The sequence below is a fragment of the Patagioenas fasciata genome, chromosome 22 (genome assembly GCF_037038585.1).
Source record: "Patagioenas fasciata isolate bPatFas1 chromosome 22, bPatFas1.hap1, whole genome shotgun sequence".
NCBI lineage: Eukaryota > Metazoa > Chordata > Aves > Columbiformes > Columbidae > Patagioenas > Patagioenas fasciata.
In genome coordinates this window covers 3,018,869-3,043,056 of record NC_092541.1, presented here as the reverse complement: position 1 = coordinate 3,043,056, position 24,188 = coordinate 3,018,869, and the positions used below count along the sequence as shown (strand labels likewise).

The 24,188-nt window shown below is 48.3% G+C and overlaps 4 protein-coding genes and 2 long non-coding RNA genes across 13 annotated transcripts in view; 4 read left to right on the top strand and 2 right to left on the bottom strand.

Annotated features, from left to right (window-relative positions):
- Positions 1–3,305: 3,305 nt before the first annotated feature.
- On the top strand, positions 3,306–6,370 carry HOXB8 (homeobox B8). 2 transcript variants are annotated; one of them, XM_065856171.2, is made up of 2 exons: positions 3,306–4,443; positions 5,227–6,370. In XM_065856171.2, exons 1-2 carry the CDS (start codon positions 4,023–4,025, stop codon positions 5,529–5,531), a joined length of 726 nt encoding a protein of 241 aa, XP_065712243.1. In that variant the 5' UTR covers positions 3,306–4,022; the 3' UTR covers positions 5,532–6,370. The 2 variants fall into 2 exon arrangements, with proteins under 2 accessions (XP_065712243.1, XP_065712242.1); XM_065856170.2 differs by having other exon boundaries at positions 5,224–6,370.
- Positions 6,371–6,436: 66 nt separating this feature from the next.
- Positions 6,437–11,985, top strand: HOXB7 (homeobox B7). 3 transcript variants are annotated; one of them, XM_071798165.1, is made up of 5 exons: positions 6,437–6,636; positions 6,779–6,918; positions 7,015–7,224; positions 7,864–8,217; positions 11,035–11,985. In XM_071798165.1, exons 3-5 carry the CDS (start codon positions 7,128–7,130, stop codon positions 11,286–11,288), a joined length of 705 nt encoding a protein of 234 aa, XP_071654266.1. In that variant the 5' UTR covers positions 6,437–6,636; positions 6,779–6,918; positions 7,015–7,127; the 3' UTR covers positions 11,289–11,985. The 3 variants fall into 3 exon arrangements, with proteins under 3 accessions (XP_071654266.1, XP_071654267.1, XP_065712235.1); XM_071798166.1 differs by having other exon boundaries at positions 7,012–7,224; XM_065856163.2 differs by lacking the exons at positions 6,437–6,636; positions 6,779–6,918; positions 7,015–7,224 and having other exon boundaries at positions 7,436–8,217.
- Positions 9,036–11,285, bottom strand: LOC139825472 (uncharacterized). Its single transcript, XR_011735539.1, has 3 exons — positions 10,711–11,285; positions 9,720–9,824; positions 9,036–9,508 (listed from the first exon to the last, which is right to left on the bottom strand). It is a non-coding gene; the product is annotated as an uncharacterized lncRNA (long non-coding RNA).
- A 2,242-nt stretch (positions 11,986–14,227) lies between the features above and the next one.
- HOXB6 (homeobox B6) lies at positions 14,228–23,818 on the top strand. 2 transcript variants are annotated; one of them, XM_065856160.2, is made up of 3 exons: positions 14,228–14,359; positions 20,949–21,538; positions 22,766–23,818. In XM_065856160.2, the coding sequence occupies exons 2-3, from the start codon at positions 21,130–21,132 to the stop codon at positions 23,023–23,025; spliced, it is 669 nt and encodes a 222-aa protein (XP_065712232.2). In that variant the 5' UTR covers positions 14,228–14,359; positions 20,949–21,129; the 3' UTR covers positions 23,026–23,818. The 2 variants fall into 2 exon arrangements, with proteins under 2 accessions (XP_065712232.2, XP_065712234.2); XM_065856162.2 differs by having other exon boundaries at positions 14,238–14,359; positions 21,372–21,538.
- The window catches only part of HOXB3 (homeobox B3), a 55,395-nt gene continuing 45,476 nt past the window's right edge, over positions 14,270–24,188 (top strand). The window contains exon 1 of the mRNA XM_065856153.2: positions 14,270–14,359. The gene's annotated coding sequence lies outside the window, so the exon portion shown is untranslated. The remainder of the gene's footprint in view (positions 14,360–24,188) is intronic.
- LOC139825471 (uncharacterized) overlaps positions 14,610–24,188 on the bottom strand; it is a 28,047-nt gene continuing 18,468 nt past the window's right edge. For 2 of the 4 annotated variants that reach the window (XR_011735535.1, XR_011735537.1), the window contains exon 3: positions 17,317–19,268. This is a non-coding gene — a long non-coding RNA (uncharacterized lncRNA). Of the gene's footprint in view, positions 16,822–17,316; positions 19,269–24,188 lie in introns of those variants that run through there. The other 2 variants (XR_011735536.1, XR_011735538.1) reach the window with 2 other exon arrangements.

Below are 24,188 nucleotides of genomic sequence, written 5' to 3'. Positions count from 1 at the left end.
CCGAAAACTTCAGCGCTGCGGGGCCGGGAGGAAAAACACGATTTGCCTTTTTCTCCCTCTTTTTATCTCTCTCATTTTGGCCGCTTTATTTCCCCGGCTCCGAACGGGACCCCTCGCTCCCCCATTTTCCTGGATCCCCCCCCGCCCTGCGCGCCCCCGGCCGCGGTTGCAGCGCCGCCCGTTGCCGCGAGGTGGCGCCCTTGCTCCACGGGAGACGCGCGTCCGCGCGCGCGGGCGCAGGGCCCCGCGTGACATGCGGATCCGGGCGGGAACGATCCGGACTCATTAGCGGGGCTCATTAGCGGTGGTTTGTGCGTTTTATACGGTAGAGCTTCTTCTCTTTTTGGTTTTCTGAGGGTAAATTACGTGAGGCTAAAAAATAAAGGCGGGGGGGGAGTTAATGTGGAGGCTCTGAGCTGGGATGCGGTGAGAGGTGGGACACGCATCTATTGAAAATATTCATTCAAATGGGATTATTAAAAATAAAACCGGTTTTTGTCTTCTGCTACTTGGGCCGGAGGTGGGAGAACAGCTTAATTATCTGCAAAGCGCGGATTTGCGTTTGCAGGACGGGGAAAGAGCGGCCCCGAGATATCAGGGCACGCAGATTCACGCCGGTTTTCCCGGCTCTTTCCCTTGGCCCTCAGGACCATCTGAGCTTGCTGGGCTCTTTATTTGGAATATTTGACATTCGCAGCCATCGCCGGAACAACAAAAATAATCAGTATGCGCTTCTTAGAAGTTGAACGGGTCATTTTCGGTGTCCCTGCTCCGCTTTGGGTAACGCTCCTGCTCCTCACCCGAGGTCTTCTCTTCAAATGTTTGGAAACGCTTTTAAACGTTGCAAAATGGAAAATTAATTTAAAAATATTATTACGTTTTGTGATACATATAAATAATCCTCTGGTGCGGCAGCAGCAAAAATGTGAACTTTCAGTTCCATCAGTTCGCTTTTATTTCGACCTTCGTTTCGTCAAAATCACAAGACAAAAATGTTCAGACGTTCCCGTCCTTCAGCTCCAAATAACACGGAAAGGAAGGGTAGCAGTAATTTCTCTATACGTTTCCTTTCGAATTGCTATAAATAGGTATGTTCGGAATAAGTGTTTCCCCAAGTTGGATCAGAACATACGCCCGGTCCCCGAAAAGCGGACGGTGCAGCATCTCCCGCTTGTTTCAATGCTATAAAATGAAATACACGTGTAAACAGAACTAGATGATAGAAACATCCAGCAAAACGCAGAGTAGTGAAAAGTTAAGGTTTACCTGGAAAAGGGCTCGTTTTTAAATGTTTTTTCAGTTTTTTCCCTTGTGAAGTCCCAATAAATCTTCCCTCATCGGGTATTTATAAATTATCTCCTCTCTCAGACACACACACACAGCTCCACTTGTTTTTTCTTATAATAGAAACATTTTCCTTTCATCAGGGATCTGGGTACAGTAGATGGATGATTTAAGATCAGCCATTGATTTCTGGTGCCTTGGTGAGTTCCCATCACATCATGACCATAAAATTCTACCGCACTTGATAAAAATGTTCACTTCCAGGAACAACTTCACTCCCACCTTCTTGGGGTCCACGGATGAACAGGAATTCCTGCTATCTCCTACTTCACAAACTTCAATGGACGGGAATGCGCCTGTAAATACACATAAAAGGTTCTGTCCTACAAACACTTCGGTGGATTATTTTATTTTCTTTCTTTCTTGCAAATTCCAGCATCCCAGCCCAGACTGCAAAGCTCTATTTACTTCTGTGCGCCATTTCTGGGGGTTTATGTTCAAAGAGGAAACCAAAATCTGCTCAATCGACAATAAAAGTGTTGAGAAAAGTAAAATGTTAACTTGTCTTTTAGGGGGGGAAAAGCCTTAATTATACCACTGCAAGTACTCCAACAACAATAATTACTTGAAAAGGCTCTTAGACTCGACTGAAATTATCCCCACACAAAATAAAGGAAACGTATTTACTTAAATTATTTCTCTAAGGATGGCTTTAAAGTTTTATTCCGTTACTATATTTCTTCCCTTCCTTCTTACTCTTTCTCTCGATTTCTTTCTGCTTCTCTTAATTCCCTGCCCATTCCCACTGCTAATTTTAATGTAAGTTTATTTTGTGTGGGTGGTGTTGTTTGGCTGGTGGGGTTTTTTTTAATCAAAGACAAGCCGTAACATTTCAACTTTTTCCTCTTTTCCGTGTCGTGGAGGTTGAAAATTATCCCTCAGTTCAAGGCAGGAACGAGCGAAACGCCTTGAATCCACCTTTCTGGTGCCCAAAGCGCGCAGAGCGGTGCGGTGGGAAGCAGGGGGAATTACCCAGGGCAAAGGGGGGAAAAGAGCTTTAACACAGTGTCTTTAATTCTTCGTGGAGGTTGAAGGACTGGAAAATAGAGCTGCATTGCGAGGGGCTGGGGGGTCCTGGCTTGGGAGGGTTGTTGCCGTTATTAACTGAAACACATCTCGGTAATATTTGCTGACTGCGAGAAATGAATTTCAAAATCTACCCCCTGTGTGTTTAGCTGGTGGAAAATTGCAGCGTTGGCATCTTAGGGGTAAGTTTGCTCCGTTGTTACCAAATGCCAATAAAATAGAAAGCGTGGCTCCTCTCTCCCCTGCCCCATCCCCCGTCTCGCCCCAGTTTTCATTAGAAGTATCATGAAAAACCCCCAAAAAAGTTCTTGGGGAGGGGTGAGGGTGGGCAGGAGCCGCTCCAGCCCAGGGGGGTTCTGCGGGTCTGTTCTGGAGGTGGAAACCACAACCAGGAGTTCGCAACATCCCCGAGCACATCTCGAACGAGGGAGGCGGGGAGGGGGCTGCGGAGCCACCGAAAGTCAATGTTATATATGAAAAACTATAATCATTTTAATTCAATATTGACACCTCGACATCTCGCTGTAATGCGGACGGGTCCAATCGAAACCTCTGGTTTATAGCAGTAGAGGAACGAACTCGTAAAATCCTAACGGCTTTTATGTAGTGCGGTATAAACAACAACAACATCCCCGGCTTTATGGCGTTTTATAGTTTGTTAAACAGTTTACAGCCTTTTTTGGGGCTATTACAAATGCAATTCCCTTCATGTGATAGTTAAACCTTTATCAATAATAAGGAAATTGATCATTAAAATGTTAAATATGACTACCTCGTTTGTTTTAAAATATGTTTAGGGTAAGAAGCTGTATGATTTGATAACTTGTATTAAAATACCAATTACATTTATAGGACCTTTTAAAACTGGTAGCAATTAAATCGTGTTCTTTTACAGTTTTCCAAAGCGACCCTGACATTTAAAAAGGCTAAAACTGCCTCGTTAAAATTTTGAAATTAACGACTGCGAGCGCTTCTCTTTAATTTTCCAGCACTCCCCAAAAATCAATCTTTTGGGTGGTCTAGGTATGTGATTTGTTGTGAGGCGAGCGATATCTCATTAATGTAGGTAGTTAAACATATTTAATCCGTATATTCACCCCACCTCCTTCTCCCTTCCCCTCTCGCTCCCTCTCTCTCTCTCTCGCTCCCCCTCGCTTGCTTTTCCTTCTTTATTCTCTCACACTCTTCCTTTCACAATCATGCGGTGCAGAGTCCGTGTGGAGTAAGGAGAAGCCAATAGGATGAGGTTTTGGTAATAGATGCAAATGATCATGAAAAGACACTGCAAAATATGAAACAACTCATTTGCGCTGAAGTAAATCACTGAAAACTGTTTATGAACTGGCATCTCTTCTTGGAAATGTAAAGCGAGAACTCTTTAAGTGGCGATTTTTTTTTTTTTTAGGGGTGGGGGGGAGGAAAGAATTCAATATCATGCAGGCTTAGAGTTTTGATTATATCCTCCTTTTATATTCCTGGAAATCACAAACTGTCGTTGCTTAGCATCTTAGCGCTTTCTTTTTTTGCTAATAGATTCCCGTGGTCTGCTTTGCTTGGCTTCTTTTTTTTGTTTGTTTTGGGGTTTTTTTGTTTGTTTTGTTTTTTTCCTCCTTTTCTTCTTCCTCCAAACAAATATTATTATTGAAATTAAAATGAGCTCTTATTTCGTCAACTCACTCTTCTCCAAATACAAAACCGGAGACTCCTTGCGTCCCAATTACTATGACTGCGGGTTCGCTCAGGATCTGGGGGGCAGACCCACGGTGGTGTACGGACCCAGCACGGGGGGCACCTTCCAGCACCCCACCCAAATCCAGGAGTTCTACCACGGAGCATCGTCGCTCTCCAGCTCCCCTTACCAACAGAATCCCTGCGCCGTGGCGTGCCATGGGGACCCCAGCAACTTCTATGGCTACGACCCCTTGCAAAGGCAGAGCCTGTTCGGCGCGCAGGACTCGGACTTGGTGCAGTACACGGACTGCAAGCTCGCTGCCAGCGGCCTCGGCGAGGAGCCGGAGAGCTCGGAGCAGAGCCCTTCTCCGACCCAGCTCTTCCCCTGGATGCGACCGCAAGGTGAGCCGAGATGGAAAGGACAGCGAGAGGCATTTCCCCAGCCCAGAGAGTGGCCCTCTGCTTTGCTTTCTGCCCCTCTTGCTTGCTTTCCCTCTCTTTTTCTTCCCCAGTGACTGTATTTTACTGCTTTATGGGGGTAAACTTTTGCACTTGTAAATTGCTTTATAGTTTAATTACCCTGAAGGAGACCTTTTCTTCTGGGGGCTGAGCGAGCCGGGCTTTCTGTGGAAGGAAGCGCCCTTAAAGTTTATGGCACTTTTATAGCCTTAAAAAGCCCCTTCATTTTTGTTTGGCGTTTGATTTGGGATTTCGCTGGGGCTGCTTCTCGCTCTCCCCGGGCTGCAGTTCTGTTGTTTTTACCCCTGATCCCAAAGTGCCGGAGTCTGTTGTTGTGGTGGTGGTTCGGGTAATAATAAGTGTGCAAGTGCAGGCTTTAGCTGGGCTGCTCGGAGTGGGTGACCCTCCCCTCCCCTGCCACCATCACCCCTTTCCTTTATAACCATCTTCCCTTTTCTGATATCCGACAGCAGCCTTTCCCTCGCCCTCTTTGCTTCCTGCCTTTGCTCCTGCGAGTCCTTTCTTTCCCCCCCCACCCCTCCCGTGCCCGTGTGTGTTTGCGAGTGTTTGGGGTGTGTGAATGCGCCTGGTGAGTGTGTTTGGTGCGTGTGAGTGTGTTTGGTGTGTGTGACCGTGTCTGTGCCTGTTCCCGAGCCTGGTTTATGTATCTCTCAACCTCCTTCTCTTCTTCCCCTCTTCCACCCAACCTTTGCAATTCCCCAGCAGCCGCTGGACGGAGGAGGGGGAGGCAAACCTACAGCCGCTACCAGACGCTGGAACTGGAGAAGGAATTTCTATTTAATCCCTACCTGACCCGCAAACGGAGGATCGAGGTCTCGCATGCCCTGGGATTGACAGAGAGGCAGGTCAAAATCTGGTTCCAGAACAGGAGGATGAAATGGAAAAAGGAAAACAACAAAGACAAGTTTCCCAGCAGCAAATGCGAGCAGGAAGAACTGGAAAAACAGAAAATGGAAAGAGCCCAGGAGGTGGACGAGGAAGGGGAAGCACAGAAGGCGGACAAGAAATAAAAGGATTTTTAAGGACTGAAAGGCAAGCGCTGCTGGGGTGAAGAGCCCCCGAGCCCCACGTTAATGGCAGTTAATGTAAGGGAGGGGTGGGAAACAAACAACAATGCATAGAAAAGAGAAGGGAAAAACCCCCTTTTATTGCTGTAAACAATATAGCTGTAAGCACCACTTTCCTGATTATCCTTTGATACAATGAACAGTATGCAAAAGTGATCGGGAGGTCTCTCCTGCCTTTTGCCAGTTATTAACTAGTGGTAGTGTAACGCAATAGCTTATGTAAAACATGACTGTGAAATTCTCTCTCTCTCTCTTTCTCTCTATCTCTCTCTTCTTTCCTGGGGGGTGGGTTGGTTAACGTAGCTTTCAATGCTATAGGAGTTACGTGAAATTACATTTGTGCACTTTTTAAACATTATTTTTCACGTTTTTTTGGTTGTGGTTTATCTGTATGTACTGGAGGTAGCTATTGAAACAAACATCCCAACAACATGAAACTGCCTATTTATGCTCTAGTTATCTCTCTCTTTCTCTGTCTTTCTCTCTTTACTTTCCTTCTGTTGTTTTATTTGGTTCGGGATTTTTTTAATAATTTTTATTTTTTAAATGTCTCTTAAAAATACAAGAAAAAAGCGTTTTTCTCTCCTTTAGTTAGCATGCGCACAGTGAAGCAAGTTGTAAAGTGATCTTTAGGTTAACTGTGAAAAAGAATGTATACTGTATACGTGAATTACTTTATTGGGGGAACTAATGATATATTTTGTTGTTCTTTCATCACTTTGTTCTATTGTCTAAACCTGGAAGCGGCGGAAGAAAGTTACAATAAAGTTTACAAGCGAGAATTCCGTGACATCATTCTTTTACCCTGCTCCATTTCCTCCAGGACCACTTTGATAGAAAGGAAATAAAAGTCAATTGTGTGGGAGCTGCAGCCCGGGCCATCAAAGCCGCCCGAGCCCGGGGAGATGCTGCGGGCAGGACCGGGCCGGGCAGCCCTGGCCGAGGGGGGGGACGCGGGGCAGCTGCCGGGGCTTCTGCTCTTCGTAGTGTTTGCAGCAGCTCCTGGGTGGTGACAGGTTGGGAGGCAGTGTGGAAACCCTTCCTGAAGGTAATGTGTGATTTTTCTTTTCCTCTTCCCTTTCTCTCCTCTCCTTTCTCCCTCGCCCATCCCCAGCTCTGCGTCCCCCCCCCCTCCTTTCCTCCCGCTCTTCTCGCTGAGAAAAAGATAAAATAAGCGGTGATTTTCGCAGCGGAGCTGGTTTGTGCTGCCCTGCCATGGCAAGAGGAGCGCGGGGATGCTCACCCACCCCTGCAGCATAACCTTGGGGAAGGAGAAACAACGCGAACCCTGGACGCGCAGCCACCATTGTCTGCGCCGCTTTTCCTGCCTGTAAGACTTTCTTTCTTTCTACCCCCCACCCCCCCCCCAAAAAAAAAAAAATTGAGGCAGACCACATTTTGGAAAGTGTCTCTGCTTCTCCAGCAGAAAGCAAATCAGCCAGCTGGTGAGGTTTGACTGTGTGATTGAGCCCTGCAGAACCGCTGACACGCTGAACAAGGGATCTGTGCACTCTTTCTTTTCCGCAACAAGAAAAGCAAATGCCAGCTCAATACGAAGCTCAAAGCCTGTGGCACTGGAATAAATTAGGTCTAGAGCTGAATGGCATTTGGGAAAAGAGACCCCTGAAACTATTAGGTATCAATGAGACATTTGTCTTTTTTTTTTTTGGGGGGGGGGGGGTGAGGGGGTGAGGGTCAAGGGGGGAGGGAATTATGTACAGTCTTGTGAAAAAAGTACCTCGGAGCCAGGGAAATGGTGCGAGGGAGGGAATTTTAGACGGGATCAATAGAGGGATAAATAGAGCTCCCTTCCTTTTCCTCCAGCAGAGAGAGACCGAGAGGTAGACGCTGGTTTATCAGCAACGTGCTTTACTCCCCCCCCCCCCCCCCGCCTTTCTCTTTCTCCTTTGGTCTGAGCTGAAAACTGATTACAGGTTGCTTATCGACTCCAGCACAATTTCACCCCTTCCAGCATAGATCTTGGAGGGTTTTATATCGCATCAATTATTTATCATATTTTATAAATCCAGCAGCACTACAATTTTTTGCCCCCGAGGAGGGAGCGGGCGGCGATTGGCGCCGCCGGAGCCACGTGCCCGCGCGTCACATGGGCCGGGAGGAAAAAGGCTCCTTTTTGGTGTAAATCTGGACTCTAATTCCGTAATATATCACGGTACCTCGTAAAACCGACACTAAAACGTCCCGACCTACAAATCACCCGGCCAAATTATGAGTTCATTGTATTATGCGAATGCTTTATTTTCTAAATATCAAGCCGCAAGTTCGGTTTTCCCATCCGGAGTCTTTCCCGAGCAAACTTCTTGCGCTTTCGCCTCCAACACCCAGCGAGCGGGGTATGGGGCCGGATCCACGCCTCCCTTCGCCGCCTCCATGCCCGGGCTGTACTCCAGTGGCAGCGCCGTGCACCCCCAGCCCCCCAGCATGTATTCCTCCGGGTACGGCCTGGAGCCCGGCTCCTTCAACATGCACTGTTCCCCTTTCGAGCAAAACCTCTCCATGATGTGCCCGGGAGACGCTTCCAAGCAGAACTGCAGCAAAACGGACCAGAGGGACTCAGATTTGCAAAGCGACAGTAACTTCCGTATCTACCCCTGGATGAGGAGCACAGGTAAGCCCCTGCCTCCCTAAAGAGAGGAGCCCGGGGGAGGGGGGAGTGCGGGGAGTGTAAATTATTTGATGGCGTGCGCGGGGGGTGGTGGAAGGGGAGGGGAGGGGGGAATTGTCCCCAACTCCTTTCATGACGTTTCACCGAAAACGCATCTTCAAAAGAGAGAGGGAGAGAGCGACCCCCCCCACCCCCACCCCCACCATAAAGCCATCCTTTTAGCTTTAAATATTTATTGGTGTTGCTGGGGCTGTGTATGTGCCATGCAAAAGGCAGTTTGTCTTAGAAGGGACAGACAGAGCTGCAGAAATAATGGCCAGCCCCTTCTTCTCCGATATTTACAGGATGGAGATTGTGCTACCCCCACATAGATATAGATTCTGAAAGAAACTATTTATGGGAGGTGCTTGCAAGCTAGGTTTGTTTTCTGTTAGACTGCAAAACCTTCATTTGCCAGCCCCTCACCACCGTGTCCCAGACACTGCAATTAAGCGTAGCGTGTTGCCATCAGAAACAGCAACACATAATTCTCGGTGCAATTAAAAGCCCCGCTCTCAAAACTGTGACACTCGGGTCGGAATCCGGATGGATGTAGAGATACTGGGGGGGGAGCACATTAGTCTGTGTCACTTCTCGAAAAGCAGCACCGCGGAGGGGTGCGGTGCGCTCCGCATCTCCGGGAAGCACTTTGGGGACCATGGGGTGACCCTGCCAGTGCCCCCCGCCGCCGGGGCTGGGGGTGCTGGGGTCGCCGCGGCGGCGCAGAGCCGCGCAGCTCCGCGTAAACCCGCGCAGTGTTCCGCGGGGACACCCCGCCCGGGACACGCTGCCCCCGCACATGTGTCTCAAACCCAAACCCGCTGAACGACGGGCGGTCTCGCTGCCTTCAGTCACCAACGCGCTCCGTCTCAGGGTATTAATGTCAATTAACGTTTAATAAATATCCTGCTGTCCGGAGGAGCGGTCCACGCCCGGCCCGGCCCCCCCGGGGCCGCAGGGAGCCCAGCGGGGCCGGGCCGGGCGCTCCGGGCCGCGCTTCCCCCGCTCGGAGCCGGGCTCCCTGTGCATCCTGCTGCTGTTTACACTCCTGGGAAGGGCAGAAAGGCGCTACTGCCCCGGTTGGGAGCGGAGGTGAGGGCGTGAGCTCATTTTCCAGCCACCCCGGCTTTGCCTCTCCCCTGCCAGATGGCAACTTGAGAGCATCCCTGGGACCGAGCCCCCCTCCGCCTCCTAATATTCGGAAAGGGTCTTGTTAGGAACCCTCGGGGGTGTGAGGGGGTGAGGACCGGCCTCCCTGCGAAGAAACCAGAGGAGCAGTCAATGTATAGCGGCTTATGGAGACAGGAGGTAACCCTCACACTTATTTGGTGGTCAGTTCTTTCCATTACCTGCTCCATAATTCATCCACTTTTACAGTTGATTTATCAAAGAGCAAATATTTCTGGTCGTAAACACTTCATCTCTGCTTTTATCTGACTTTAGATGTAAGAAGCCCCCCCGCTCACCCCTATTTTAGCCTGTGACGCTGCGAGGATCAACATTAGAGAGGGTTTGGAAGCGGGGTAAACTCGCGGGGTCCTGCTCTCCGGATACTCTGGGATCTGCTGAGCCTAAAACCAGAAAAACTCAACCTCAGTCATAAAAACGGGGTCCCCCCTCTCGCCTATTCCCCCCCCCAATCCGTGCCTCATGCCCACTGTGCGATCGCGCTTGTGGAATTTCATCAGCGAGCAGAGATAGAGTTGTCATCCCTATTCAGCAGCAGTTTATGGCTCTCCCCTCAGCGGATTTTACAACCCGCATTCCACGACCTGCACATTTTTACTTTACAGCTAGCCTGGCTATTTTGCTTCCCCACACCCCTCCTTTTAATGACTGGATCTTTTCTTCTTTTAAAAAGAAAGGGTTGAGGGGGGGGTTAAGGAAAAAGAGGGTGGAAGAAGAAGAGGAGTCCAGTGGAATGCGTGGAGGAGAAGCCGAGGCTACTGTTCGCCATCCCCACTGCTCCGGGAAAGAATACATTATGCTGTACATATACATCGCATTTACATAGAAAACAGAGTCGGGATCACAAACACCATATTGTAGAATTATTTCCAAGAAGAGTGCAGGAAATGTCGGGTGGAAGGAGAATCAGGAGCTGGGCCCTCTCCAAAGGCCGCTCGCAGGCAGCTGGGGGGTGTGGAGGTGCTGCTCCTGTGCAAACACCCCCCAAGCTCGGCCCGGGGGGGGACCAGCCTCTCTGACAGCCCCAGAAGCCACCGCTGTGCCCAAACGAGCCCCTAAAATCATGAAGACCATCACACACCTCCCAAGCAGGCGCCCTGATGACAGCTTTAAGAGGGGACAAATAGTTGGATTTGTGGCGGCAGCAGATGCCTGGCCCGACTGCATTTCTGTATTTGTTCCCCAACCATTCGAAATTTCTGGTGTCTAGATGGAAATTAAAGTAAGAGCTCAGAATCTGAGGGGCTCTAAGAAGGCCAAGAAACTTACTGAAGTTTGTTGTTCAATCGGAGTCAGGCACAAGTGCACAAAAACATCGCTGCACGCTTTTCCTACATGAAGGGAAATTAAAGCTGGCGTGGTTGGGGGGCTGAGAACACGGATGGTGAGGTGGCGAAAACCTCAAGCCGAGGGAGTTGATCCTGCAAATGAAAGGAAGGGTTGTCGCAGGTTGTACAGACCCTCCGAGGGTTTTGTCCCCTCGTGGGACTGTACTGGATGCAAAGACAAAAACAAGAGAGCGAACCCAACTCGTATCCCCAAAAACATCCTCCCCAACCCCCCGGCTGATCCCAATCCGCTTTTATTTCTCAGGCACGGACAGAAAACGCGGCCGCCAGACCTACACGAGGTACCAGACGCTGGAGCTGGAGAAGGAGTTTCACTACAACCGGTACCTGACCCGGAGGAGACGCATCGAGATCGCACACGCCCTGTGTCTCACCGAGAGACAGATCAAAATCTGGTTCCAGAACCGCCGTATGAAGTGGAAAAAAGAGAACAAAACTGCCTGCTCCGGCTCCAGCAGCCAGGAAAAACAGGACGGGGAGGACGACGAGGAGGAATGAGGGGCGAGAGGTGGATGCGGGAAAGGTGGAAACCCACGCGAGAAGAGAAGGGGGGGGAAAAACACACAGAAAAAGACTATATATTAAAATAGATAAAGGATAAGTACATAAATAATTGAAAACCCTAGGAATGATACATTGTGTTTCCTGACACTGAAAAAAAATACTACCTATATTAAAGTCTTTTTTTTTTTGTACAATAGAACGACTATCTACCTATTAAATGTGGCTTTAGAGTCGGAATAGATACATTTTTGTATGTGAGTCTTCCTATAGTACAAGTAATTTGTAAATCTCCGTTTGTACTTCGCTGTGTACTTTGGGGTATGAAGTAACATGGTCGTGTTTAGCACCTTTAATTTAGAAAATGTGACCTGAAAGTCTGAATGCAAATTCTGCTTAGCGTATATAGTCCTGTACATAATACGAATGATGATCCCGCCTTCTCCCTGTATCCTCTGTGGTTCTTTTCTCCTCGCTACGCTCTCCCGTCTCTGTATATTTTTACCTGCATTTCTTACTTGTTCAAGTCTCTACGGAAAAAAGAGAGGAATTAATATTGTGCTACGTAAAATGTTCTATATCGAAGTAGCAAATTATTTAATGGCGACGCGTTGCTTCCTCCCCCCCCTTTTCACCCTTGTCTGTGATTATTATTCTTCAAAATAAAAAGGAAATCTCCCATTATCTACCATCACGTTTGGTTCCTTCCACTTTTCTTATTAAATATAATATACGGGCTTATTTTACATGGGAAAAGTACTTTTTGTATTACAGATAATTTTAGATTATACATGCCCCGCTCTATCACCCTGAACTCTCTTTTTGGGGCGGGACAGTCGCTCCTTTCAAAATGTTCGGACCCTTTCACCAGATTTGGCGAATATACTGATACGTTTAGATTGAGGCTGCTCCCCTTTCCCTCCGTTACCGCTCTGGGTCTGATAGTGATGTAGGTAAGAGCATAAAGGAGAAATGCAAATAACCCAAAAAAGGCCCGAACGGGATTTCCGCCCCTTGTTTAAATTCTCTTCTTCTCGTAACTAATTTGCAGGGAAAAATCTATTTTGCCGTGCCTTTCGCGTATATATATAGATTCTCCCTCGGCTTTTCAATTACTTGATTGCCGAGTGAAACTCTTTCATTAGCAACAAATAATGTTCAGCATCAAAGCACGCATAAAATAAATTAAAGCAATTAAACGCAGGGGAAAAAAAAATCAACAATGCAAAACAAAAGGCGAGTAAATGGAAACCCTTGCGCGGGGGAGCATCCTCCGCATCTCCCTCTCCCACCCCTGCCTGTTTATTTACAGTGCGCAGTAAACCCGCGGATTCCTGCACGTTAATTCGCTCCACAAACGCGTTGCGCAGCCAGTTTTGGGAGGACTTGGCGGGGCCGATTTCCACCTTCCTTCCCTGGCCGGTTGTCTGCTGTTTCACCTCCCACCCCCGCAGATGACTCCATGTGCTCAGCGAAGGGCGCAGCTCATCCTTCCGCAGGTTTTAGGGAAAATCAGATGCCACGTAAAGCATCTGCGCGCCCACAGCTCTAACGCAGATTTGCAGTGTACGCTGCTGATACTAATTACGGGAAGCCCATTATTAGAGGCAGAAGCTATTATGGCTTTTGCACAGTGAAATTCCCACGTGAAGGGAAAAGGGGAAAATCTTCCCTTTTTCTTGCTGAAATCCCTGGGTGCAATCTCAGGAGCGCTCTGTGCAGAGCGGGGATGGGGAGGGAAAACAAAAAGAGGCGGCGGTTCCAGAAATTTCCCCCTCGCTCTTCTGGCCCACAGTGGCCCCCCCCTGCCTTGGACCCCGGCGGCCAAGGCACAAGCAGGAATTGAGGAGAAATCCACGGAAAAAAAAGGCAGAGCAAGTCACACGGACGCTGCTCTGCCGAAGGCAGCGCTGCCGCGGGGGGGACCCCACCTTGCCGCGCTATAGCGGGGGGGGCGTGGGGTCCCGGTGGGTTCTGGGGTGTTTGGCCGTGGGGACCCCGACAGTCAGGACGCTCCGGACTGGGCTCTACCCAGACCTCGGGCAAACCGGCCACATTTTTATTGCCTTTATTTGCCTTTTTTCGCCTCCCCCGCCCCCGAAAGCCGCTAATTGCCCCTGTCAGCAGAAAGGATCCCAATTGTGGAAAAAAAGAGACGTCAAAAATCCCACCCGAACCCCACTGTTTTACTGTGCCTTTCCTCGTTTCAAAGCCAACCCCAACCCCAAGCTCTTTTATTCTGGGGGGGTATTAATGTTCATAGCCGACCGTGTGAGGCGTTATTCGATTATTTCTCTCCAACACCCCCCCTACATGCAACCAAGTAGGGGGGGTGTGCAAAAATCCCCGAATCCCCTTTCATATTCTTTTATTTTTGTTTTAAAAAAAGATGGCGGCTAAGAAAAAGACTGCTGTTAAACCGGTCATGAAGAAATGCAATAAATTCCTTGTTGTTTTATGAAAATTTACAACTTTGTGATAGAACTTTATGAGTGGCTGGGTTCTGGGATTGGCCAGAGCCGGTCATGTGGACTGCTAACCGTGAACATGAACTTTTTATTATTTCCCATGTGGTTATATTGCACCATTCTTCTGTCCGCTGCACCTTGGGTCGGATCAGTGTCCTCTATAGGGCTCTCGCCTCTTTACATTTTTTTACTTTTGTGTATAAGCTCGATAGGGCTAAAAGCAGGGAGAGGGGAGGGGGGGACGCGGATCCGCACACCGCACACAGAGACACCCACCTCCGCACACACATAGCTGAGCACTCCTAGGATTTTTTTAGATTATTATCATTTTTTAATTCCTCTGTTAATTTGCCTGCTGATTGGGAATCTCAGTAGTGATGGAGGGGCAGAGGAGATTCCGGACGGAGTGGCGATCATTTTTCAAAGAGGGAAGTTGCTCTATTTTCTATGCAAATGACAGAAATGCAAGAAGCTCTCCCAAGTCAGAGAGGCAATCGACGGCTATCAGGTTGGGACAATATTTGTCAGCTAACAGATAAGCAAACGCTGTGTCTCTCTCCCTATATGTTTTACTTGTGCCACAGAAATGGACGTCAAAAGGTAAGGGAATAATATCTGTTTCTCTTCATTTAATTTTTTTCCTTGAGAAAATGCATTTGTCAAGCTGCCTTTTCTACTCCATTCCCCATCTCCCTCTCTCCTCTACCCAGGGTGGGGGGAATAGAAATAAAAGGGTTTGGTGATGAAGAAGGGAGACACTGGGAGAAATCAGGGGTGCTGGAAATCTGTTTAAGTGACGATTTTGCCGAAAAAGTGTAGCGGAACGGCGAGCAAAGGAGAGAGAGGGAGAAAGAAGAATGGAAAAAGGTAAAGAAAGAAATTGAGAGAGGGAAATAGAAAGAAATAGAGAAATAAAATAGAAAAAAATATAAGAAAGCAAGGAAGAAAGAGTGTGAGGATGAAACAGAGAAAGAAAATAAGAAAGGAAAGAAGAAAGAGAAAGAAAATTAAAATAACGGAATAAGGAGAAAAAATAAAGCCTGTAAGGTCACCTGGAGATTGTAGAGTGGGAATGAAGGATTTTGCAGTAGCGCGGTGACGGAGGCTGTTAGGCACTGCCTTTAAAAAAATCCCAAACCCTTTGTGGGTAGTTGTCGTGTTTTATTTCCCCCCCTCGCAGCATCTCTTGCCAGTTTCCCTGGCTGCAGGCGAGCCCAGTCATTTGGCAAAGTTCGTGTGGAAGCCGGTTGGGTTTTGCGCTGCTCTCCAGGGTCATTATTATGTGGGTGGTTTCTTCGGAGAGGGCACTTCGTGGCGGTCTTCGGAAATAAGATTCTGGAAATTAGTTAAAAAAAAGGGGGGGGGCGAGAAAAAAATAGAGAGATGGGAAGGAAAAAACTAATAAGAATGAAGCCAACCCAGAGCGCAGCGCTCTTATTGTATTTTTTTTTTTCCCCTTGTGAAACTCCCAAATGAAGCTGACGTTGCGATGCAATAAACCTCATTGTATTTAATTGCGTTCTGCCGTGTTAACGGGGTTTTACGGCTTTACGGCCGGAACACGGGCTTGGATTTCACCCCACGATGTGTCGGTGCTTTCCCACACCAGGTTATGTGCAAATCCCCCTCTCCTCTGGCTGATTCCCTAACGCTTCTCTTCGCTTTTAGGAAAATATTTGTAAGGAGGTGCCCGTCATTTTAAGGGTGTTTTTTTCAATATTTCAAGGGTTAGTGTGTGTTGAAATATAGTCCTAATTGCTACTGTTACGAGGTGATTTTTAAATAAGGTGATGTAAGAGCTGTTGTATGTGAAGCAAGGCTGAGTAAGACGAGATTCATTACTTACGCATAAACCATTTTATGACGTGACGATTTATCTCACATAAACTAACTGCGCCTGAATATGGTGTGGGCAAGATTAAATGATCGCAAGCCGTGGAAATAAACAGAAAGTCATTTTAAAAAGCTATTTCTTCCCGAACCTGTTACATTTTTCATAAATCACAGGGGGAAAAATTAATGCCGGTTCAAACGTCTGTTCCCGAGTCTTTCCGTGGTCGTTTGATTTGATGTGTTTTGCTTGTTGTTTTTTGCCTTCGGAAGAAGAAAATTTAGAAATCTTACTTGAAAAAAAGCTTTTATGACGATTCCTCCAAATCCTGCGTGGGCAACCACCTGTGGCAGCCACGCAGCTCGGTGCGGGCAGGTCTATTGACCCGTTGCAACCCGCTCCGGCGGGATGTAACCGAGAAAACTCCGAGCACCCCCGGTGTTTGTGGGGGTGTCCGCTACGTTCTGGGCTGGGCTCCCCTCCCAGCATCCTACCCTGCTTGTTTATTTAAGAAAATAAGGAAATCAAGGAGTGAAGCGCGGCACCCCCCGCAGCGCCGTCCCGTCCCCCGGTGCCGCCGCGCCGCGGGGCTCGGCCCATTCCCCGCCGTCTGCTGCCATCTACCGTCGGCGGCGGCGGCCGGCGGCTCCCGGGGGGCTCCCGCAGCTGGTGTCCCGGGGGGGACCCTGCCCTGACTGCCCTCCCCTGTCCCCGACCGGTGCCAGGGCCCGGAGCTCCCCCGGCAGAGCCGGCCCCGCCGAGCCCCGGTGTCCCGCTGTGCGCTGCGGCCGGCACATGTGTGCTTATAGCTATATGTTCGGCCTTCAAGTGTCTGGAGATATGTCTATAGGGTGCACTCGCACATGTATGTGCACTCACATGTGAGCTGTGCGCACCCCGAATGTGTGTGTTGATCTATATGTGTCTCCGATGCTGTTGATACACTGCGGGTCTGCGCCTTGCGGGCTGCGGACAAATCTACACATCCTACATCATAAAGGCTCACATCTGTCTGTCTGTATGCACATGGAAGATGAGAGGTGGCTGGTTGCTGAGCGCGAACACAAGCGTGGATGTTGTAAAATGCGATGCAATAATGACGTACGAGGCGAAGGGGATTTCAGCTGATCATAAACGGCGGAGGAGCTCGGATTTATTTATTGCCGCCAGTGGTCATTTCGGTGGGGCTGGAGAAGCCACGCAGGCCGGGTGCGCACAGAGGAGGTGGTGGCTGGGGAAGGAGCAGACGACGAATCACTTTTAAGTTACTGTAGCTTTGAAGGGACAATGCGTGCCTGTTATTTTCAAAGGTTTCTCTCTCGCCCTCCCTCCCTCTCGCTTTCTCCCTCTCGTTTTCTCCTTCTACCACACAGTTTCCTGGCAACTGTTTGCGTCTAGACCAGGACATTTTCTCGAAGAAAGTGAGATGTCCAGGGGCTATGTGAAAAAAAAAAAAGGAATGAAAGAAAAAAGTTTCTCTCTTTTGACCAGCAACAGCCATGATTAACTTGTTCCATGCTGTAATTCCCAACACTCCCAGCACTCGCCTTCCACATCACACGATCCGTCTCGCCTTTTCCTCTCCTTCTCTCTGCTTTCCCTTCCCAGGATTTACTTTCACAGAAGTACTTAGGTCTGGATGCATTTTGACTCCCCCAATGCCCTTCTGCCCCCTCCCTCATTCTCCCCCCCCCCCCTTTTTTTTTGTTAATAATTAGCTGCACTCTTTAATGGAACAATGGTAGATTATTATTGCTTCTTTTCAAAGATCTCATTAACAAGGTTATTATGCACTGCACGGGAAGTCAGGTAAATTAAACTGAAATTGCTGGAAATTAAGTTTCAGGCGGTTGTGTGCGGTTGTGTGCGGGGAGAGAGGGTGTTGTTTTACACCTTGGGGATGATTGTTTTAAATCCTCCAGCCCTGGAACTGTACATGGCTCTGTCGGGTGGTTTTTCTGATGTGATTTCGGGTGTGCATGAGCACTACAGGGCAGCCAATGTGCCTGACTCCAGGAACAAGGGGTTGTTTCAAGTAAAACACTTGGTGTTGGCTTGACTTTATTGCTGCAATAAGTCCCTGGGTAGGGAAACCCCCGCTGTGTTCTCACTTCAGAAGGATCGGGAATTCCAGCTCCACATGAAAAAAAGAGAGTTTCATTTTTTATTGGAACCAACTGCACTGAACTTTCTATCAAGTTCTTAGCGGCTTTAGCTTTCACACAAGCAATGCTCTGTTCTGTTTGTGTTTCGAAATATTTGGGTGTTGTTTTAATCCCCTCATCTATCTGCCTGCCTCTGCTTGGGGGGGGTTGGCGTTTCCTGGCCAGCAAAGCAAAGCGACAAAAAGCGGGACCTTCCTGGCCAGAGAGCTGGGCTTGTACATACTGTAAATACTTCTCTTTATCTGTATTTATACCCTGTCAGCTGAGTGATGTGTGTCGGGAGGGGAAAGCACTGAAATGTGTGGCACCACCTTCGGGGGGCTCTCACAACTTCCCCGCTTTATTGCTCCCTTTTTAGCAAACCCGGAGCGTGTTTGTGAGGGGGGGAGGCCAAAGACGGAATAAAGATGTGCCCGTCGGTACCTCCAAAGCCAGCTCTAACTTCAGGGCTGCTGTATAATCTCGCCCGTTATTGCTCCGTGTCCCTCCGGCTGGGCTGGCGCTGGAGGCAGCCAAAGAAAATACATCCACAAAATCGGTCTCAGATTTACCTTCGGGTTTCAGCGGGGAAGGCAGGAGCGCCCCTGCTACAGAGCTGCACTAATAACTCAACGCTTTCATGCATTTTTTCTTTTCCACTTCTTTTTTTAAACTATTGAACTGGCAATAGAAAGCAGCTCTGTGGTAAACGTTCGGTTCTCTGAGATTTAGTGCGATTTAAGACCTCTTCTCATATTTACATGTATTATAGGTGGCAAATCAATTAGACCGCGGGCTTGACCCTGTGGAAGGTGAAAACTACGACAGGCTTGAGGGTTTGTTCACTTTGGGAACCAATTTCTCCCCTTTTTCTCTCCCAAATAACCATCTATAGGATCATCCTTCTTCTAAGAGGCAAGATGTTTTATCTATAGCGTGTCTAAGATGACAGCAATAAGCAATTAGCCATCGGCCAGCTTCAATTACTGCATTTTAATTTTCCCTTAAATGTCGACTGTTAAACTACATTAAAAACCTGGTTTAGTCACAAAGATACCGGGATGAGGGGTATTTTAATGCAGTACAACTTGAAGCGGGGGGGCAGAATATTTTTCCAAACTATATCGAGGGATTTATTTGCTGAGCAATCAGGAGAAGTGAGACAACAAACAGAGCAAGCATTTCCAGCAGATGTACTCACGCGTTGGATTATCTGCACATCCCATTTCTTAGCCCAAAATTTGCATGCGGAGCCGATCACGCCAGATAATCGCTGGTTTTGCAGATCTACAAATATTGCGTAACTCGCAAATCAAAAGGCTGAGCTGTTCGGCTCCTGCAAGGCACTTAATTCCAGGCTCCCAGCCGATCCTGTGTGGGGTGTTTTGTTGTGTTCTTCTTTATTTTCCTCCTCTTGTCATCGTTCCCTTTCAAACCCACTTTTTAAAATTTTTCTTTTCTATTTTTTTCCCCTTTCACACCAATAAAGCAGATCTACGTAAGTTTGGGTCCATTCCATACACAAAGGGAAACTCTGCAAGAACAAATATAAGAGATATCAGTCAGAGAGGGGGTGGAGGTTGGAAAACTACTTCCTTTGCATGTTATTTCCTTGAATTATAAGGATTATGTTTCAGTCGCAATGTTCATTGCAGCCGTGGCATGAAACAATCTTGGCTTTGCTGCTGTAAACACGATGTTTAAAATAAATTAGCTTGTAATAAGATACCAGTTTCGTAGATACTTAAAGCTCCGTCAGAGAAAGCCGCATTGGCAGCTCTACAGACACCATGTAATATATGTAATTCTAGATTTGTAGCACACACATTCACAGATTCAAGTACACGGGAGTGTGTATTATAAGGCGTGTCATTGCATTGCATCTAAGAACCCGACAGACAGCTGGCTACAAATTCGGACAGGAAACAAATCCTCGATAAAACGCAAATGATGGGGAGACAGTCCTGCCCTTAATTTAATGTTGGGGGGGGCTATTTTATTTTATTTTTCCCTGTGAGATGTCTGTGATTTTCCCAGTTGCAAAGAGGGAAGGCAGCGCTCAGACCCCACTCTACCTTGAGCAAACAGGGATCTGAGGGGGATGCACCAGGTAGAGCAGAGCGCACAAAACCGAGAGAGGCAAAGCCCAGAGCAAACTGCAGCTTTTAGGGTGAGAGGGAATCGCTCGAGATTTTCGGAATTATCCCTTCCATCCGGGAAAAGGCTTAAAAGGGGGGGATGCAAAGCCGCGGGGTCCCTGCGCACCGCCGGGGCAGCAGCCCCAGCACTCCGCCGGTTTCCTCTCGTTAAACAAAAAAATCTGCATCGGTAACAATCGATAAACTCCGCTTTTGCCCGGAACCCAAGGCTGCCTTTGAGGCAGAAAAGGTCGGGCATAGATTTGGTATTAACAAAAAAACGCAAGAGGGCACAATGCGGTACCGGACTCCGGAGGAGATGGCGATTTAGGCAGGGATAAAGGAAATACTTCGATTTTCCATTTGTCTCCCGAATACGGAGCTTTTGCACCGGGGCGGGGGGGCGGGGGTGGGGGGGAGAAAAAAAATAAAAAAGAAAATAAAAAGAGAGAGAAAAAAAGATGCACTATATGAAAAGCGGAGGTTCGGTTCAAGCGAGTGGAGCTTTCTTGAACAGGGAATGCTAATCTATGATAATTAGGTAATCATGAACCCAAATAAGTTGTCAAACCCCATCTCTTCTCCTATAGCAAATCTAAGTTAACCAAACCGGCAGGATCTCCTCCCTGCAAAGTTCACACACACGCCAAACTTTTTTCCTTTTATTTTTTTTGGGGGGGTTTTGTTTTGTTTTCCTTAACTGCTGCAAAGTGCTCGGACATTTCAGGACGATTTGCAAACACCAGGGGTTAAACTTTTTCGAATGCGCGTAATTAACTTTTCCCCTCACTTCTCCATTCGTGTACGTTGTGTGTGTAAATATCTGGAGCCGCGCACTCCGCGTCCGCGCAGCCGAGCTCTGCGCACCCCTGCTCCGCGCCGGGGGCGGGGGAACACGGTTATTTATTTATGAAGCCCCGAGCGCGCCGGGAATGTTTCTTTCGGCAGATATTATATATTTGGTTAAGGGGGTGCATTTCTGTTGTTTAAAAGGGAGGGAAGAGGGGGTGGATGGTTTGTTCTTGGGGTCCCTGGTGCAATCTCCGCTCCTCATGGGTGCTATTTTGCAACCTCAGGCGCCTGCTATTGGTCAGCCCCTGATCAGATGGTTGTATTTCCTTGTGTCCCTCGCTGGCACCACGCCATCTCCCTTCAGCTAAAACCCAATCTCCGATATACTACTAATAGCTAAACCACTTGGACTATAAAACACAACAAATCATAAAGCCGGGGGAAAGGACGGCGAGGCTCTTTCCAATGAGTTCTTATTTTGTCAACTCGACGTTCCCGGTGAGTCTGGCGGCAGGGCAGGAGCCGTTCCTGGGACAGATCCCGCTGTATCCCTCGGGCTACGCGGATCCTCTGAGGCACTACCCCAGCACCTATGGAGCCGCGGGCGTCCAGGAGAAGGGCTACACATCCTCTCCTTACTACCAGCAGAGCAACGGAGCCTACAGCCGCAGCTCCGCCTGTGACTATGGGGCCGGCGGGTTTTTCAGGGAGAAGGACCCTGCGTGCGCGCCCCCCAGCCTGGACGAGGTGCCCTTCGCCCCCGAGCCGCGCAAGTCGGACTGCGCGCAGAGCAAAACTGTGTTCGGAGAGAGCGAGGAGCAAAAGTGTTCCGCCCCGGTTTACCCCTGGATGCAGCGGATGAACTCTTGCAATAGTGAGTTTACTCTTTTACAGAAATAAATACATCAATCTCCTCCCCCCCTTTCTTATTTGTTACCGCCAGAGAGAGAGAGCGAGCGAGCGAGGGCAGCAGAAATAAGGTTCACTTTCCAGCCCAAACTTCCAGCGGGGAAGTTGGGCGACACGAGAGGCTCCAACTTGCTCCTGACACGCACCAAAACTTCACGCCGCTGAAGTATTTTCTCCCGACACCCCTCCCAGCTAAAAAGTTTGCCCCATATTTAAACCCCGATACAGTATTTCTCCATTTCCCGCCCCCCCCCCCTTTTATTTTCACATTCCAGTTTGCGTGTCACTCAGCTACAACGATTTGTCTCTGTCTTTTCCCCACACGCACAGGGAGATATCTTTTCTAAATCAGATCTGGATGACTTTACACGCACGGCCCCGCACCCCACGCTGCTCCCTCTCTCGCTGGCTGCGCGATCTGGAGTTAAATAATATAAAAGTGTTTAAATATTTGAAAGGAGAGGGCTACATTTTTAATGAAACTCGCACATAATGAAAAGTCTGCCTGGGGAGAATTTTTTTCCTCCGTGGTGATATATGACTTCTTTAAGTGCTGTTTCCTCAATCAAAAAAAAAAAAAGGGAGGGGGGGGAGAAAAATAGTCGAGGCTCACCCCCCCCCCCCCCGTGTTTAGATGCATTTGTTGCCTTTTAAGTTCCAAATTGATGTCCATTAGCGTAGGGACATAAAGTGTTGTGTCCTCTTTAATGCAGAGTTTGGGCAGATCGATTCACTTCATTATTGCTTAAATGCTCAGATCTATTACAGTTGCCGGTAGGGTGGAAAATAGCGAGGGCGGGCGGGGGGGGAGAACACCTTGCGATTTTTCATCCCGGAATAAGATGGATCTCGCCCTGTCTCCCCAGCCCTGCCTGGCAACTTCAGCATTAAGCCTCCTGCCCCGCTGCACGCAGCGCGGCCGCGGATCCTCCGCGGGGGCGGCCGGGCCAGGGAGCCCGGAGGGAGGCCCCCCTTGGGCTTCACTTTGGGGTTGGTCAAAGCCTTGGAGGGCAGGGGATGAGCACACAGCCCTCCGCAGCCAGCCGCGCAACACCCCGCGGTGATCCCGCGCATCCTCTAAACCTCAGGGCTTTCCCATATTTCCCCCCCTCCCCGCCTCTCCCCCCACCCCCCTATTTTCCCTCTATTTTTTTTTCCTATTTTTTCCTCTGTTTTTTTGCGGGTGTCACAGGTTCCTCCTTCGGGCCCAGCGGCCGCAGGGGCCGCCAGACCTACACCCGCTACCAGACGCTGGAGCTGGAGAAGGAATTTCACTTCAACCGCTACCTGACCCGGCGCCGGCGCATCGAGATCGCGCACTCCCTGTGCCTGACCGAGCGGCAGATCAAAATCTGGTTCCAGAACCGCCGCATGAAGTGGAAAAAAGAGAACAAATTGCTCAACTCCTCGCAGCTGAGCGCGGAGGAGGAGGAGGAGAAAACGGCGGAGTGAAAGTATTATTTAAAACACGCACAAAAAAAAAAAATAGAGGGAGTGAGTGAGTGTGTGTGAGAGGATGCGGGGGGTGCGGTGGTGAGGACAGGGACGACCCGCACATTGGTGGGACAAGCGCCTGCAGCAGCGGCGACAGCTGCAAAGTTTGGGCCACCAATGCCATGGACTCGTGTTCCCGGTGATCTGTCGTGTCCAGGAAAAACAAATCAGGCTTCTAGTTGCGTTTTTTTTTTAGAGTTTTATTTTTCCCTTCCTAAACCTCCCTCCGCTTCCACTCTGCCTTCCCCGAGATGAAATAATAATAATAAAAGAGTAAAGGGATAGAGAGAGAAGGGGGAAAAGAAAGGGAAAGAGAAAAGACAAAAAAAAAAAAAAAGGACTCCTACCCGTGTTTCTACCCTTGGTGTCACTGTTAGTAATCTGCTAACGCTTGTATTTAATGGAAGTGCTGCAATATATGTCATTTGGGGTGTTTATTGTCTTAATTTTGTAAAAATGTTCCATGCACGGTAGATATAGGGGTTTTTAATTTTTTTTTCCCCTCCTTTGGTAAATTAATCAAGCCCTGGGGTCTTTGTAATGAGTTTTTTGGGTTCTTTTTATTCCTCCCTCCCCCCTTTATATTTTTTTTTTTAATGAAAATCTACTGAACGAACGAGTACTACCTAAAAGGATGCAAAAGCAACAAGAGCAGAAGTTATATTTTATTAATTTTTGTACGTGTTGTGTTTGAAGTTTGTCTTAGGTATGACAATGGAATTCTCTAATAAAAACAAAGTCTTGGATCTCACGCACCCCCCCCTGTCATTATTTTCTGATTCTCTGCCCCTTTTCCAGGGGAGCTGTAAGGAACCCTTGCTCCTCTCTGGGTGACACTGGCTCTAATCTGCAAGGACAAGCAGCTCCAAGCACACGGAAGTTACAGTGCAGAGATAAATCTGCTTTTCCCTCTTTTTTCCTAATCTCAAATGGAAGACCTTTCACCAATAGTATTTCCTCGCTGACATTCTGCTTTAGTATCGCTCTTTTTTATTGTTGCAGTACAAAGAGTTATGACGAAACGCTCTCCATATACATAATAAATCAAGGAAACAGGCAAAAATATGCTCTCATTTATCTACCAAAGATACCTAACATTTGCCTAGCATCTTTCAAACATC

Bases quoted from the DNA above. Each gene is read 5' to 3' on its own strand.
- HOXB6 (XM_065856160.2), top strand. From the start codon at position 21,130: ATGAGTTCTTATTTTGTCAACTCGACGTTCCCGGTGAGTCTGGCGGCA. The intron at 21,539-22,765 runs GTGAGTTTACTC...CGGGTGTCACAG, and splicing joins GCGGATGAACTCTTGCAATA to GTTCCTCCTTCGGGCCCAGC.
- HOXB8 (XM_065856170.2), top strand. From the start codon at position 4,023: ATGAGCTCTTATTTCGTCAACTCACTCTTCTCCAAATACAAAACCGGA. The intron at 4,444-5,223 runs GTGAGCCGAGAT...GCAATTCCCCAG, and splicing joins CCCCTGGATGCGACCGCAAG to CAGCCGCTGGACGGAGGAGG.
- HOXB7 (XM_071798165.1), top strand. From the start codon at position 7,128: ATGCCAGCTCAATACGAAGCTCAAAGCCTGTGGCACTGGAATAAATTA. The intron at 7,225-7,863 runs GTATCAATGAGA...CTAAATATCAAG, and splicing joins GAGACCCCTGAAACTATTAG to CCGCAAGTTCGGTTTTCCCA. The intron at 8,218-11,034 runs GTAAGCCCCTGC...TTTATTTCTCAG, and splicing joins CCCCTGGATGAGGAGCACAG to GCACGGACAGAAAACGCGGC.